Source organism: Vigna umbellata, chromosome 8, assembly GCF_029865625.1.
Source record: "Vigna umbellata cultivar VRB3 chromosome 8, Vumbellata_1.0, whole genome shotgun sequence".
NCBI lineage: Eukaryota > Viridiplantae > Streptophyta > Magnoliopsida > Fabales > Fabaceae > Vigna > Vigna umbellata.
This window is the reverse complement of record NC_142172.1, coordinates 46,218,837-46,232,596: the sequence shown is the minus strand read 5'-3', so window position 1 is coordinate 46,232,596 and position 13,760 is coordinate 46,218,837. Positions and strand designations below refer to the sequence as shown.

Genomic DNA, 13,760 nt, shown 5'->3' with positions numbered 1-13,760 from the left:
TTTCTCTTTAATTTTTGTACTTTTAATTTAATTTATATTAATTTTTTAATTTATTACATACTTATATAATTTTTAATTTTTTGTTCTTGTGATTGTTATCTTATTCTACTATTTTTGTGAGTGATTTTTAATATTTTTATTAAAAAACATATAAAATATCTAGGATGATTCTATTAACAATGATGACAAAAACAATTCCTTAATTGTTATAAATAATTATAAAAATATTATTAATTTTAAGTAGTAAATAAAAAACAATTAATAGTCTAACTGTTTGTCTTTTATTTTCTTGACCAGATCTTTAACACTTTAAACTTTATTGTCGGTTTCGCAAAGAATAAAACCATTGGCTAATATAGTCAGCATTTTCGTCTCCGCTCAAAAATTGAGTTTGAAAAGCACACCTCAAAAAATCGACCACCCAAGAATCAAACGAAAAAGTTATTCGTGCGTGTAACTAAGTTGTCCCAGACTAAAATGTGAGTCGACAGTTGACCATTAAACGTGATTTAGATGATAATTTCAATAATCATCAAGAAAAAATTGTTCAAAAATTAGAAAGTTTGTAATTTAAAATTAAAATGAAATAAAGTAGCTGCAATATTTTATCTTTATTCAGAATTCGACCTTACGATATAAATATACTTAAATACTTTCTAATAAAATTAGTATAAGTCAGACTTTAATGTTTTTTCTAAGATTATTTCTTCAACGACTGAATTTTGATTTGATTCTTATAACAAAATAACTTTAAATATTATTAATCTCGGTCCAGAATAATCATTAACTGATAATTAATCTGGATAATAATAGTTATTAATGAACAGTTAAAGAGAATAATAGTAATTAACTAGAGATTAATAAAAATAATGAGAGTCATTTATTGATCATTAATGAGTCAGGTAAACTTATTATAATATTTATATATATACGGTCTGACAGAAAAAACAAATAATTAATTTTTATTATTCATTTTTAATACAATAATTATTAAATAAATCATTGACTTATCCGCCCTCATCGCTTGGAGAGGGAAGAGAGAAAACAAGCAATGAAACATAGATAATGGAAAACTGTTAGGAAGTTCATCCGGTGTTTAAAACTATTGTGAATGCTTTGAGTAAGGATGTCCATCTCTACCAAAACAAAATATTTATTACATTAAAATCTTAAATCACTCTGAATTAAAATTTTGCTTTTAGTTTCTAAATTTTGTGTAAAATTATTTTAGACCCTAAGTGCAATGTTGACCCATCTTAACGTATAGTTTTTACTTTGTTAAAAATATGTTTTTAATTTTTTGGGTTAAATATGTTTTTAGTCCCTAAACTATTGGCCGTTTCTGGTTTTCGTCCCTCCTTCAAAGTAAGGAACAATTTGGTCCTCATTCTTTTCGAAACGTTCGTTTTAGTCCTCGAAAACTAAACACTGTTTAAAAATTTGGTCCTCATTTAGCAACAAATGAGGACTAAAACCAAAATTCCGAGGACTAAAACGAACGTTTCGAAAAGAATGAGGACCAAATTGTACCTTACTTTGAAAGAGGGACGAAAACCAAAAACGGCCAATAGTTTAGGGACTAAAAACATATTTAACCCTAATTTTTTTAATAAATTTTGTTTTTACTTCTTTAATGAATTGAGTTTCTTGTAAAACTCAACCATTTACTTCAAAATTCAGTTTCCTTTAAGGATGATGATACATGAATACGTTCGTTTTTACTTTGCATCTCACAACACTAATAAAATTATTTTTTTTATTTTGAAATATAAATTAAGTAAAAAATGTTAAATAAGAAAGTAAAAGTATTACTTTACAATTTTCCTTTAAAATTCTGGCAATATTGAAACCTAGTTGCCTTACTCTAGTGCTACCATTCCTAGCTAGTGGACAAAATGCTTGTGCGGGAGATATTCAAAGAGAAGGTTCATTTGTTTGAGAAATGGGGCTGGGATTTCCAAGAGTTCAAAAGTTGGGGGTTCTCTAATTTTGTTGATTCAACTTTTCAATACAATCAGTGCTTTGTAATTTTTTCTTATTATGGTTTATATAAATTATTATGTATTTCGGTAGGGATTTTGTGAGATCGAGATACTAATATTTTCGACGTGACTTCGATGTTTAAGTTGTGTACTCCGCTTGTCTGTTTCCAGTATGGACTGATCAGTCACCTTTAGTATTGGTCGCTCGATGAACTTCAGTCTTGACTGCGGTTTTATGAATTATTTGTTATAGTTAAATATTTAAGTCTTGCTCGGATGTAAGTAGGGCGTAGTAGAGTATGAGTTGAACGTGAGTTTACCTCAAACCTAAAACTTATTTATAAAGTTCAAAGGAATCTGACCAATTAATTTACCTCTTAATGGTCATTAATGCAAACCTTAATTGTTTAATGGTTGTCGGAACTGAACGACGAATAAGCTTTTTCCTGCATACTGATCGTTCGATTCCTTAGAATCGAATGTCGTCCTAACCGATCGGTAGTATATTAGCCCAAGCCCTAACTAATCAGTAGTATATGAGTCCAAAGTGACGTAGAGACTCTCCTGCATCTTTACCGATCGATCGGCTATGAGAGCCCATAGTAACATTATGAATAGTTGATTTTTTTTAATGGTGTCAAAGTCAATTATTAATTTTGATCACAATACTACATCACCTTTTCAGTTTTTCCTACAAATTTTCTATTTTCTTCGTGAAGACTTTATTGTCAAAAGATTATCTACTCAAACTAATAATGGAAAAAATAATCAAGGACTAACTAAACAAGAAATCATTAGAAACTACACTTAGTTTCATAAAAAGAAAATAAAAAGGGTCAAGAAACATTAAAAAGTTTATAAATAATTTCGCAAATAAATCAGACCGAATGATTGTGACATTATCGCTTAACATTGTATTAACATAACATTTTGTAATGATTATAGATAGAAACGGCTGGCCGGAATACTTGTACCCAATCTTTATTTGTTCTTTTAATACTTTAAATATTTAAATAATTTTTTTATAAAAAATAACAATTATAAAAAACATATACTAAAAAATACTGAGAGTAGGAAGGAAACTTTTTTTTTGAGAAATGGAATTTAACATTTAATTTTTTTTACATTCATTATACTATTTTATTTATTTATTTTACGATTATTTTATTCATAAATAAGTGTCAAATGGGTTTTTTTTTAAATCTTAAAAAATTGTACTTTAAAATAACAGAAATTCACACATAAATTTTTTATATTATTTAATATTAACTTTTTTACTTTTTACTTTTTCTTTTTTCAAAAATATAAAAATTTAATTTTTATGACTATTTTATTTTTATAATATTTATTAATAAACATAAATGTATATGCGGTTAAAAGAAATAAGAAAGTCAGGTTATTATGGAAGTTCGGCTTTAGTTTTAATTTTAGAATAAGTAATGATATTATGATAATTTTTACATTTATTTGACACGAGTTACAAAGATAAAATAGTTAAAGAAATATAAATTTTTGTATTGTTTCAAAAAAAAGAATAAAAAATGACTAAAAATAATGTCAAATAAATGTAAAATATTTAGTTGCGTGAAATAATCTTTATTCTTTACAAGTCTTTTATGAATGGAAAAAAATAAACAAAATTAATTTCATATTAGATTAAAGAAAGTCAAATACAAGATTTTGAAAGCCACACAAAAGTCATTTTGGTTGAACAATTTCACCTAAGGTTCAATTATCAACCAGAAGTCTCTGTAGAACGAAATCACGGTTAATTTAAAAAAAACAAAAAAAAGTGTCCAGTGTCCAGTAAAATTGGATAAAATATGCACTATACCAAAGATTAACTTTTCCGATGAAGATAGTTTACTACCAGTAAAATGATGCCAATTTTTTTTTTTGATATTATTCCTTGAGTCTGCGAGATCCCAGCACCAGCGTTTCTCTTTTTCCTACATGTCGCACTCACCAATCCCAGCTTGAATTTTCTGCAGTGCTTCCACAACTTCATCCATGGAAGGTCTTAATTGCCTGTCTCCTTGTACACACAGGAAGGCCAATTCCGCCACTGAACTCACCATCCTTCTCACCTCTTCATTTGACTCAAAGCCAAGCGATTGGCACACCAACTCACTGAGTTTCCCATTTTGAATCTTCTTTATGGCAAGACTCACCAAGTTTATCTCATCACTTTCCCTGCCGGCATCGACCGCAGGCAACGACGATATCAGCTCAGCAACCACAACCCCAAAGCTAAATACATCACTCTTGTCCGTCAGCTGGTAGTGCTGGAAATACTCAGGGTCAAGGTACCCCGGAGTCCCCTGCGGACCGGTTGACACGTGGCTTGCATCGGTCGGAAGCAACCTCGAAAGTCCAAAATCGGCCACCTTAACCAAAAAATTTGTGTCAAGTAGAATGTTGCTGCTTTTCACGTCACGGTGAATGATGTCGGAAGCGTGGAGATAAGCCAAGGCAGTGGCGGTCTCCACCGCAATTTGCATCCGAATTGGCCACGTCAGCAGCTTGTCCCTTCTGTTGAGATGGTAAGCAAGAGTGCCGTTTGGGACGTATTCGTACACAAGCAGTAACTCACGGCTGTGACGCGAAGTGCAACCGTAGAGGGAGACGAGGTTCCTGTGTCGCAAGTGAGTGAGAATCTCAATTTCGTTCATAAATTGTTGCACTCTCCTGTAGTTGTGCTCGAACAACAATTTCACTGCAACTTCCCGTCCATCTTCGAGCTTACCTGCATTTTTATTTTTTGGTTTTAATTTAACAAGTTAATCAAATTTCATACATTAACTATTTTATATGATACCCACCATAGTAAACGCTTCCAAATCCTCCCTCCCCTAGCTTTCTGTTGCGGTCAAAATTGTTTGTTGCTTCTTGAAGCTCCTTATAAGAGAAGACGGGTACTCCAAAGAAGATCCTATCTGTCATTATGTCGAGATTATCGTGAGGATCGGCTCCATTTCTTGATCGGAACAGAGCCAGTGCACCACCATGTTTACAGCGCCGTAATGTGAGGATCAACACCAATGTTATTACATTGCACAATCCAGCACCTATACCTGCCATTGTTGCATACATTTCCAATTATTAAGCTTACATGCATAAGAGTATCATAGAAGGATATGTCATCTCAATGAAAAAAATTGTTCAGCAAATTATTTTGGAAGCCAATTCCTTTAAATACAGTAAATTGTTTTTTAGCAAAGAAATTGGAGAACAAAGAGGGTTAAATATTATAAAAAGAAAAACAATGACACTTTATGCAATGCATGCCACTCTGGGGTATTAGACCATGTTTATTACCTATTATTAATCCTAGCTTCCAAGCTGGACTTTTATCCTCCCTGCATAATAGGAAAGATCGATCACATACTTAAAGATATATGAATTTGCTAAATATTAGAAATACCTTGGGGCGCAATGAACTTTTCGTTGGTTGTCGAGGTGACAAAGGCTTATGGCACCCAAACACTGCATGCACTCATCTGACGGATGGAACTGCAAGGGAATGTCAGCAGTTAAGAATGCAAAGGGATTTGCAGAGACTGCATAGCCATTGACGGGAAGCTGAACCATCGAACAGGAGGAAGCTAGAGAGTTGTGAGACACTTCATCAGAGTGTGGAGGCCCCATGAAGATGTCATAGTCACAGGTTGTATTTTTGAGGAATGTTCTGGGGGTCTTAACTTGGCGAGTGCGGTTACACTTGAAAATGGTTATGTTGTTGTTGATAGTGAAGTAACCTAAGGGAGAGCTAGGAGGGAGTGGAATATTGTGGTTGAATGTCTCACAACTATCGGATTGCAGGAGATGATTGAGATGATCATCAACGAAGTAGAGTATAGTAATACTCAATTGCATCTCAAAATTTCTAACCCTAATCCACCTTGATCCGATCTTTAACGTTACCCCTTGCCCTGAGTTTGGGTTGTGATCATCACAACCATGGACTGGCCATATGCCACAATCTTGGCGTTGTAGCGTGGTGAAAGGATAACCGAATTTCCCATGGTTTCCACAATCAAACCAGAATGGGCAATCATCCTTGTGCCCATTTCCATTCCCAACCCACACAAGGAAAACCATAATGAACATGTAAACAGGAAACATCCTCAGATGATGGTAAAGAAATGGTTGTGATTGAACCCAGAAATGATAAACTCAATAATTTATAACCCATTCCTCGCTGCAAGTGTGTCACACGATTGACAAGTTGTTTCATATCTGCCGTTGACTCGAAAAACGAGTAAAGAAGCAGGGCCTGGTCCCCAACTTCCAAAGCTGAAACACAACACATGTCCCTTTTGAATCTTTGAGTAAACAGTTTGTTTGGCGGTCTCCTTAAAACTAAGTTCATTTAACACTCTCTTTTAATAATATAATAATATATATTATAAATTTAATTTAAAATTTAATTAAAATATTATTATTTTTTAATGTCCGATAAATATAGTTTTATCTTAAATAAATTTAGTTGTCTTTTGCTGTGTTAAAATATCTTTACCCCGTCATCAAAAGATCGTTACTCTGTTGATCCTGATATTTGACACTGGATTTTGATTATACTCTCGATTAATATTATTATTTTAATTTAAAATTTTAATTTCTTTATTAATTATAATATATTATTAATAAAAGAAAGAGTAAAAGAGAAAAGTATCCGAACACCATATTTCTTTTAGTTTACACGTACCCAACACTAGCAAAATAACATCTTTATTTTAAAAATAAAATAAGTCAGAATAAAAATATTAGCTTTTATAAATTTTTGAAAAAATATTATTTTCCTTTTCGACAACATTATTCTAGATGACAATAACTCAGGTTGAACACCAAGTCTATCTATAACTTGATTCAACAAAAAAATTAACTCATTATCCATATCGATATTTATTTAAAAATATTCGCGAATATTTTAAAATCGTGAATATATACAAATATGTAAAAAATATATTTTTTATAAATTATTAAAACAAAATTAAAAAAAAATATAAAATATAATATAAATTAAATGAAATATAAATTAAAATTTAGTATTAATTAAATTTAACTTTACAAAATATAAATTAATGTTAATTTTTATTAAATTTAACTTAATAATATATAAATTAAAATTTTATTTTAATTTTTTACATATAATATATATTAGTATAATACTGATGTTCAATCTTTTTATAAATGGGTATTAAAATATTTGCTGCTCTAGTCTGTTAGTTTTTCTTTTTTGCCGTTGTAAACTGGCACTGCTTGCATATACTCCATAACCAGTTGAGCCTGCGTAATGGGACTAGATTTACAATTGTGACCATAATTTGAAACCAGTAACCACAAACATGATTCCCATAACTCTCTAGTATAAGATGTTGAGAGTTAGTATTAGTAGTCCCTTCTGTTTATTTAATTTTGTTGATTCAGATATATAATACACCCAATTTTAGAAAATAATCAGTCTCTATGGCCGCTTCATTTCGGGTAGATATGGGAAACAGCTCTATTCCAAATGATTCAGACAGTAATAGTTCACGGCTGTGACGAGAAGTGCAGAGACAGTAGAAGCTATTAAATTACAAACAAGTTTTATATTATTAAGTTAATTAAAAAATTTAACTGATGATATATAGTTAGTTATAAAAGTTCTATATTTAGTGAGAAAGGAAGAAAGTTACAAAGTGCAAGATTTATTGACCACTAACATTAGGACTGGTAGAGCGACAGTTCCATTTATCTGTCACGGCCCTTGGCGAAGGTGGCAACTTCATATTCATCAACAATTTCACTTCATCGTGATCTACTGAAGATGGTGATGATGGCTCTTCATCCTGAGCATGCCCTGCTTCATCCTTCCCACTTTCTATTCTTTTCAGCACCTCCAACACTTCATCCATGGATGGTCTCAAGTCTTTGTCCTGTTGCAAGCATTGAAAAGCCAATTCTGCTACTGCAATGATTTGTCTTTTAACATCATCATTTGACTCAAAACCAAGGGAAGGATCCACCAGCTCAGCAATTGCATTTTTATGAATATTCCTTACTGCTAGATCTGCCAAGTTTATTTCATCCTTATGTCGGTTCAGATCAATTGCTGGCATAGATGATATCAGCTCAATAAGCACAACCCCAAAACTATACACATCACTCTTGTTGGTAAGTTGGTAGCAGCGGTGATATTCAGGATCAACATAGCCAGGGGTGCCTTGTGGAGCAGTGGAAACATGGGTGACATCAACAGGGAACAGTCTCGACAATCCAAAATCTGCAACTTTAACACAGAAAGTGTCGTCAAGCAGAATGTTGCTAGTTTTGACATCGCGGTGAATGATGTCAGAGGCATGGAGATAGGCCAATGCAGTAGCAGTCTCAATGGCCACTTTCATTCGGATAAGCCACGGCAAAGAGGCATGAGTCGTTGATTCACGACGATGGAGGTGACTGGCCACAGTTCCATTTGAAATGTATTCATAAACAAGCAGTAGTTCACGGCTGTCATATGAAGTGCAGCCATAGAGAGACACTAAGTTTTTGTTGCGCAAGCGTGTGAGGATCTTGATTTCATTCATGAACTGTTCTACTCTCCTATAGTTGTGCTCATATAGCCGCTTCACAGCAACTTCACGTCCATCCTGGAGTTTTCCTAGTTGTTGAAATAGAGATGAAAGAAAGAGTTATTTGAGAACAGAGAAAGTGAAAGAAAACACATTGAATTACTTTGTACAAAGAAAGGTGTAGTTGTTTGGTACATACCATAGTAAACGATCCCAAAGCCTCCTTCTCCCAGTTCTCTTGAACGATCAAAACTTTTTGTTGCTATTACAAGATCCTTATAAGTGAAGACAGGGACCCCAAAGTAGATACTCGCACTTACTGGGTTTCGATTTGAAAAGAAACCAAACAAACATTTGGGTTTGCGGTTCCATAGTATTAGTAGTACAATGATAACAGTAGCCGACATTCCAATACCTAGAACCCATCAAAGAGGAGAACTCCTATCAGTTTAAGATTATCTTGTAGAACGTGTAAATGTGAAATTCGAAACTGTTTGACTAATTGCTAGTCTATGACTCTGTCCTCGAGCATTGACATGGAAAGTTAAAATGAGAAACGAATAGGAAATCAATGGGGGTGGAAGAAAAAAACCATTCAGACATTGAAAACATGGGGCTCAGATTGGCGTATAAGAAACGAAGAAATGTTACCTACTCCTAACTTCCATGCCAAATTCCGCTGCTCTGCAATAGAAATCAAAGGGCCAATTATTTAAGAGCAAATGATCAAGTTAAATTAAAATTGATCACCTATACCATTTCTTACTAAATTACAGTGCATACTTCTCTAGTTCTTTTAAGATGCACATTATATTCTTATTTTTTTAATGGTTCCGGGGCAACTACTTGTTATAATATTTTAACAACAATTAAATAGACATTAGTACAATATATATTGAGGTGTTAATGTAAATATAACACTGTTAAAACAGTCATTAGACATTTTATAGGTTTTTTAGAAAAATGTATTGGACATAATCCGAAAATAAGAGAAAAATGTAATTTATTCATCTTTTCTTCAAGGGTGGACTTAAAAAATATGAATAGTTTCATTGCATAAGTGATTAAAAATAAATGAATATTATGGTATAAGAATTTTGAATACAATATTAGTAAAATTTACCTAAATATTGTTATAAGTATGGAGATATAATAATGTGGGTCGGTCTATTTATTTTAGTCTGTCTTGTATATAACCTGTAAAAGGAGATCTGACTCGGATAAGAAATACAAATTAATTTCTCTTATCCGTTTTGCATAACATTTGATCTATGGTGTTGAGGATTGGTACAAGAAAATATTTATTTTAGTATTTTCTTTATCCATTAAAATATTTTAAAATACTAGGATTACATGGTTTCTATGTTAAAATATTTAAAATATCATATTTTAAGGATTTAAGTAAATACGGATTATACAAACAAAATATGAACTAACCCATTATTGTTGTGCATGGGTTGCGGATAATACAAGACGAACTAATGGACTAAAATACTTAGTTCATCCCACACCATGTATCAAGTATCACGTATCCATCATTATGTGTATGCGTTGTTAGCTAAACTAAATAAATAATATTAATTATATTTGTATTTATAAATAAAATAATTATATTGCGATATTTTTTAATTTTTTAATAATAAATAAGTTATTTATAAATAGAAAAAGTGTATTGAAATGCGTTATTAATATTTATAAAGATAAGTTTCTGCAAGTTATGATATAAGGCAGAAAACTTTGAATGGGGCTAGTTGTGTGTACCCTGTTATGTGTGTACTAAATATAAAACAATTATTGAAGTTGATGTTTTCTGATACTCTTTTATTGAAAATTCATTTGCTTGAAACCTTTAGTTGAGGGTTATGGCAATCCCTGAACTTGAATCCCCTCCTCCTCTGCATTCTTTAACCAAAAAATAAAATTTGCATACCTGTGGCGCAATAGGAATTTTCCTTATGTCAAGTAAACATCGTCCTGTTCGATCACGAAGACACCTTTCACATTCATTCGATAACTGAACTTCAATAGCAGTGGTACTGATTACAAATTGAAAGGGGTCGTCGGTAGGACTTCCTTCTACAGCAAGCTGAACGGTTGAGCATGGTGCTAAAGAGCTGGGCCACTGGAAACCCGGAGGAGTTAGTATATTTGGATTGCCATAGAAGATGTTGTACTCAGAACAGTTTGAATATTTATGAAAATCCTTGGAAAGGGAGGGTTTCAGGGACTGACTGCATCTGAAGATGGTGATATTGTATTTGTTGACGAAAGAAGCTAAAGGAGAGGAGTGAGGAAGAGTAACATTCTTGCTGAACGCTTTGCAACTTCTGTTTCGCAAATGACGTTTTTGTTCATCATCTGAAATAATTATGGTACGAGGTTCTACCCTTAGAACAGAGTACGAGGTTGATGTGGAGGTGCCTAGTTTGATAGTTTTGGGAGCGGAAGGAGGAAGTTGTTGACAGCCATGTATAGCCAATAAGCCGCAGTGTTGTTGCTCGGTGGTTGTGAAAGGAAACCGAATGCGCCCAAGAAATCCACAGTCCGAATATGGTGGACACCTTCCATTCTGAGCTGATACAATCAGAATAAGCTGTGACAAAAATACTATTAGCGATTTGAAAAAAAGAAGCCAGACCATTAGGAATATCGAATTGTCAATCAAATATGAAATCACGGAAAGGTTTTGGAAAGGAAAACAATAAATGCACGATAGAAAAGAAAACCCCTGCTTTGAAAAGAGAGGAGTCGGACACTTGAGAATTTAGAATAACCAACGACAGTAATATAAACCCACAGTCAAAAAGTGCTGCACCTTGTTTTTCAAACAGTCCACAAAAAAACATTTTTTCGTTTTGAAGGATTTTATACGCTACTTGATTTCGAAAATGACGATTTAATTAATTTTCGTATTGAGTGATCTGAATATTTATGAATGCAGTTTTATTTAATGATAATCACTTGGTATCAGTCAATAACTAAGACAACTAAAACATTTGGTGTATAACTTTTCTTTTTTACTTAAAAGACCAGAATGATCCTTTTGTTTATCGTGGCTTGACGATAATATTGGTGTTTGGATCAATAAACTCATATATTAAGACAGATTTTCACGTAAATATTAATACTGCACTAGTTTTAAATATATTGAATTCATTTTTAAATATAATTAATATGTATGCGATTGATGAAAAATAATTCATTTCTGTTTGAATACTAGGACAGATGTAATGAGATTGTTCTTTTACTACAAATATATTCTATACTTATTTTTAATTATAAAGATAATATGTGAATATAATTTAGGATTATTTCTCTGTATTATTTTAGAGAAATGAAAATTTAAAATAAGTCATTTTTATTATAGCTTCCTCGATAAAAACAAATTGTTCAATAGTTATTATATATATTAGAGAGTGAAATGCCTCGTTTGGTATATATTTATTTATTTTTAAAATTTTGAAGGTTAAAATATATAAAAATTTGAAAAAGAATAAATTTTAATTTCATATTTAAATTTAGATACTACGAACATATTTATTTATTTATAATATCATGTTTTCATTATTACGTTTTTATATTTTTTATTAAAATTAATTAATTGATACCAAAATAATAATAAAACACATACAAACACAAGTAGGGGTATACACCACTAGAGATCGGGTGTGACAAAATCTTTTAGATGAGATAATTAAAATAGGAAAAGTTACCACATATAACTTATATTAAATGTATGAAGATTACTTCGTTAAATTCATAAACTCTATCCTTAATAATTTCAATATAATATCTTCTTACCCTTTTACATATTTTAGAAAATTTATAAATATATTGCTTAATTAGTGGTTCAAATTTATAATCAGTACAAAATTAATTATTGTAAAGCTAAATATTAATGAAAGTGCACATCATTTTAGAGATGTTTCCTTGCTTGATGGAGGAAAACAAAAGACAGAAAGAGAAGACTCTGTCATTGACGTTTTCAAAGTCACCTTTTGGGAGTGAGATAGTCTATTGTACGAGACAAAATGGAACTACTAAGAAAAGTAATGTGCAGAGAAATTAAGTGAACGCTGATTTTGATGTTAATTCTTAGCTAAAAAAGTCCACATTCCATGATGCACACGACGCGGGAAGTTAATTATGGGTTTGATCAAAGTTATAAAATAAAACACAAGAAAATTAAAGAAAGGATCACTCCCTAATGATTGTAATTTAAATTTGTTATACTGAATTATTATTAAACAAGAACAAAAAACATATTACGCTTATCCAACATAACAAATTAAACTAAATTAAAATTTTAATCGTAATAAAGTATTTGTGTATAAAATCAACAAAATGTCATTTCATTGTTTAAATTTTAAAAAATATTATAATAAAATAAATAATATTAAAAAAAAGATTTTAACAACAAAAGTTCATAAAAAATTAATTAATTAAATTTTAAATTCTTAATAATTTTAGATATTTTTAATAAATTTTTATTACTTTTTTTTATTTATCTCAATATTTTTAAAATTTTTAATATGATTGATGTTATTATTATATAATGTTATTATCATAGTTTTAATATTATGTTAAAATATCAACTTTAAATTTAATTTAATTTCATAAAATTAGTTTGTAAATAAAATTCACGTTTATATCAAATCGTTTTATTTTTAATTGATAGAAGACTTCCAACAAGGATACACTCTCCTGCAATTTGATGAATAATCTTTCAGAAAGAATGATTTTTTTTCCATCTTGAATCCAGGTGACCATTAAAGCATTTATGTATGACAGAATCTTGTTTTAACTTCTTCAATAGATGTTTATGATATACTCTTCCATATAGACTTTGGTTCTTTTTCCTTGAATTATGTTGATTACGAGATCTCCTCTCTCTCGATTGCTTTCTTTCAATAACTTTTCTCTTTATTTTTGTCAAAATTATATCTATTCTGATATCTTTTGTTTCCTTTCCTTGATCAAAAGAGCAATTGTATACATGTTATCGTTCTATATAATTTTTCTGCATGATGTAATTTTTTACAATACAAGATATAATCAAAGAATTCATCATGAATAATATTATATCAAAACATATATCGATAAATCAAATAATCATATAAGAGCAAATATACAAGTGTAACAGCCCCAAATACACATATTTAAAGTAATTATTTATCATATGCTAACAATTTTTAACCACCAAAGTTCGTGAATTCAACAT

The 13,760-nt window shown here is 30.9% G+C and overlaps 1 protein-coding gene and 1 pseudogene across 1 annotated transcript; both read right to left on the bottom strand.

Annotated features, from left to right (window-relative positions):
- Positions 1-3,884: 3,884 nt before the first annotated feature.
- On the bottom strand, positions 3,885-6,107 carry LOC124820981 (LEAF RUST 10 DISEASE-RESISTANCE LOCUS RECEPTOR-LIKE PROTEIN KINASE-like 1.1; annotated as a pseudogene).
- A 1,447-nt stretch (positions 6,108-7,554) lies between these two features.
- LOC124820982 (LEAF RUST 10 DISEASE-RESISTANCE LOCUS RECEPTOR-LIKE PROTEIN KINASE-like 1.1) lies at positions 7,555-11,342 on the bottom strand. Its single transcript, XM_088096353.1, has 4 exons — positions 10,470-11,342; positions 9,191-9,221; positions 8,739-8,954; positions 7,555-8,628 (listed from the first exon to the last, which is right to left on the bottom strand). The coding sequence occupies exons 1-4, from the start codon at positions 11,178-11,180 to the stop codon at positions 7,676-7,678; spliced, it is 1,911 nt and encodes a 636-aa protein (XP_087952479.1). The 5' UTR covers positions 11,181-11,342; the 3' UTR covers positions 7,555-7,675.
- Between the last annotated feature and the right edge of the window lie 2,418 nt (positions 11,343-13,760).

Bases quoted from the DNA above. Each gene is read 5' to 3' on its own strand.
- LOC124820982 (XM_088096353.1), bottom strand. From the start codon at position 11,180: ATGGTCTGGCTTCTTTTTTTCAAATCGCTAATAGTATTTTTGTCACAG. The intron at 9,222-10,469 runs GTATGCAAATTT...TCTATTGCAGAG, and splicing joins AAATTCCTATTGCGCCACAG to CAGCGGAATTTGGCATGGAA. The intron at 8,955-9,190 runs GTAACATTTCTT...GATGGGTTCTAG, and splicing joins GGCATGGAAGTTAGGAGTAG to GTATTGGAATGTCGGCTACT.